At 35.7% G+C, this 3468-nt stretch overlaps 1 protein-coding gene across 1 annotated transcript; it reads right to left on the bottom strand.

Annotated features, from left to right (window-relative positions):
* Window positions 1-523: 523 nt before the first annotated feature.
* Window positions 524-3229, bottom strand: LOC104248250 (photosynthetic NDH subunit of subcomplex B 5, chloroplastic-like). The gene is made up of 5 exons (XM_009804477.2): window positions 2837-3229; window positions 2524-2584; window positions 1990-2052; window positions 938-996; window positions 524-857 (listed from the first exon to the last, which is right to left on the bottom strand). The coding sequence occupies exons 1-5, from the start codon at window positions 3089-3091 to the stop codon at window positions 621-623; spliced, it is 675 nt and encodes a 224-aa protein (XP_009802779.1). The 5' UTR covers window positions 3092-3229; the 3' UTR covers window positions 524-620.
* Between the last annotated feature and the right edge of the window lie 239 nt (window positions 3230-3468).

Raw genomic sequence — 3468 nt, 5'->3', positions numbered from 1 at the left:
TTTTAATTCTTCTTCGTATCGTCCGCCTAAGCCGAAGGTCTATCGAAAATAATTTTTCTACTCCTTGGGGTAGGGATAAGGTGTGCGTACACTCTATCCTCCTCAAACTCTATTTTATGGAATTTTACCTTTCAGCAAAGACGAATCTGAATTTTAAGTTAGTGGATGCGAATAATTTTTCGTGACAATGGGTGAAAACTAGGTATAACTATTCTCCTAGTTCTTTTAAAAAGGATTAAATATAAACTATGCAGTAATAATAAACATATTTCACAAGCCTCATTTACCACAATCATCTTTGTTATATAGGAATCTAACTTTCCTAGTGCTTACACAAGAAAGGCACAAGGGTTACAGACCCTCACAGTGACTACTTTAGACCAGCTTACACGCACGTCGACTATTTTACCTGATACTTGCTTCTGCCCACCAACAATACAAGAAAATTAAACGATCCGTAACAAATTCTGTCGTTGTTCTAGTTCCTCTGATCTGCCAGCAAAAACTAATCTACAGCATTAACTAAATATGAAAAAGATATCATTCACATGAAATGTCATATATACCTTGATTATACAACTAGGTTGACGATTCAAACCACAATTTGTTTCATTTTACTTTTATCTTTTCATGATATCGTCCTTCTGAATCTTAACAGTGAAATCCCAGATATCACCATATTTCTCATTGAATTCCCAAATGTCCATAGTGTTATAATCCGATATCAACTTGTCTCGAGCTCCTCGTTCCATGTTATATATCTGAGGCTCAAAATTATGAGCTTCACTTGGTTTGTCCATCTCAATAATGCAGAACACAATTGTAAACACAGCTGCTCCGATATATAAGTACTCCCCCTGCATGTCAAGAGGTGAAAACACCAGACTTTAGTTTGCTAGAAAAGGCTGTTTTCGAGTGTCAAATTTCGTCGACTTACTGGAACATTGAAGTACATTCCAGCAGCAATTGCAGGAAGGAATAGCCATGAAATAATACCTACAGGAAACACCAGAAAACAAGGTGAAGTTTATCATATGAAATGCGACAACAACAAACTTAGTATAATCCCATAAAGTGGGATCTGAGGAGGATAAAGCCCCCAACCAAGGGAGTGGTTATGTTCGCTATATCCCCTTATTCCCGACATGCTTGTTAGTAAACTGTATTTGTAAAATAATCCTGGAGAAGATAAAATAACATATAAACAGAAATGTAAACGGAACAAAATTTAATCTGAGCCCACTGAATTCACAGTGTTTCCTTAAGGAACTTAATTCCCTCATTGTACCCTAGGTTTTGGATTATTTCCTCCAGGATAGAACGAATTATACACTGGTGTAACGATACTTCAAACCCCATTGTTTCAGCGAACACAATGATCGGCAACAAATCACACTTACTGTTGCTTTCTTTGTAGTTAAAATAATACAGAAGAAAGGAGGAGAATCCAAATATTCGTATGGAAAATCTGAAAGAATGGACTGCAATTTATAGCCCCAACCTGTTGAGTTCAAACGAAGAGGTGTAAACGTAAATGGCCATTTACGCAAATTAAAACGGGCACGAGGTTTGCCTTCTTCTTAACTCCTTAAGAGCTAGAAGAAGAGCAATTGTATATATACCCATCAAAAATCTTTTCCTCCTCTATTATGGGACAATGTTCCTTTGTCAAGGAGGGAAACTCAAATATTTCATTTTCCATCCATTTCCTATTCACCCTCTTTTAAGCTAAAATAGTTTAAATAACCCAACAATGTTATGGTGTCCCGGGGCTGTCTCGTGAAGATCTTCGATCCGAACTTTCGCATCTGCTCTCTCTTAGAGGATGAACCAGCGTATGCAGCCTTACCCCTACCTTGAGAAGGTAGAAAACCGTTTCTGATAGACCCCAACACAAATAAAGATAAAAAGAAACAGATACTATTATGTGAAATGCATGACTAGATAAACGGACGTTAACGATCATATGGTTGGTAATTTAGAATATACCTTGAAATCCTGTTGGGGGTGCAACAGAAGCATAATCTTCTTTTATGGATTCCCAAAATGTAGCTGCAATGCAAGTTCACAGATGACAGGACTAACTTATCAGATAGCTGAGATCATATTGAACATAAAGATCAAAGTCTGAACTTCAAAATGCTAAATATTTTTTCTAAAAGTTGGGATCAAGTTAACTACTAGCTGCGGCTGAGCTAGAATTTTGAACTCTATGAGTTCTAAATTCTAAGTTAGCGGCATTAGATGTTAGTAGCTGGTTCTGAATTTAATTTTCGCACATATTTAGTGGATTTTTAAAAATAAATATAGAGTTTGGACTAAAGTTACTAGGTTCGACCGAACCCGTACACAACCTTCTAGCTTCGACCCTGACTACTAGTTTGGACATAAATTAGGCGGAAAGAACTATAATCCAGCAAAGTTAATCATTCAAATATTAACAAGATTTTGAGAAAATTGTAGTAAAAAATTGTTTAATTCCTCAAATAATAATAGTAGTGTCATATAAATGGGATTATGCACCTTTATCTTCACTCTCAAAATAGGTATGATGATCATCGTACTTTCCAAACACAAAGTCTTCCTGCAACAATCAAGAAACCAGTTCTTTATGACATGCCTATCTCCAAATTCATAGAACAATTATGAAAAATTCATGGGTTCGGGTCGTAAAAGCAGCCACTAAAGCTTGCGTTAAAGTAGACTGCCTACATCACATCCTCTTGGGTGCGACCCCTTCTCGGACCCTGCTTGAATGCAGGATGCTTCATGCACCGGGCTGCCTTTGTAACATAACTATGAATAGATAAATCAAAGAGAAATAGAGAAACATTACAATTTCAATGCCATTAGTTCTCCATCTATCAACAGGATCTTCATTAATGTCTGGTTCTATTTCCGTCAACCCTGCATACAATCTTGTTGATGACCTCATTCCACTACATTTTGTACCAATTTTCGAAGAAATAGAACATTGGTTTCCTCGAAAAAGAACATTATATTTGAGTTGAGATTCTCCAGATTTTGTTGACAGTACTGGATTGGGAACTGGAACAGTGGAGAGTAGTGAAATTGTTACTGAATCCGCCATGTTTACTGAGTCAATATTTTTGTTTCCTGCTAATTGTTTAGTCTGCTGCAATCTCTACTAAGTTATCCATATTTTGAATGGCAACGGCCATGCGTGGATAAGGCCATAATTTTATGGTGGCTTATATTTTTTTGGCTCTTATGTTCTTATTGTTTACCTTGTTATAAATAGACCACATTTTCACTTTGCTTATACAGTCAATTAAGGGGTCGTTTGGTGGGGACGAGTTATTTCGGAATTATAATGATAAAATTATAATACAAGAATTAAATAATGACAGAATTATTTAATAAATATATTTTTATTGTTAAATATTTGGTTTATTGTACTAAAAATTGAATATACTGGATATAAAATAAATACTACTATGTGTTTTG

Source organism: Nicotiana sylvestris, chromosome 1 (genome assembly GCF_000393655.2).
Source record: "Nicotiana sylvestris chromosome 1, ASM39365v2, whole genome shotgun sequence".
In the NCBI taxonomy this organism is placed as follows: domain Eukaryota; kingdom Viridiplantae; phylum Streptophyta; class Magnoliopsida; order Solanales; family Solanaceae; genus Nicotiana; species Nicotiana sylvestris.
Note: the sequence above shows the minus strand (reverse complement) of the source record. Positions and strands in the feature narration are given on the sequence as shown.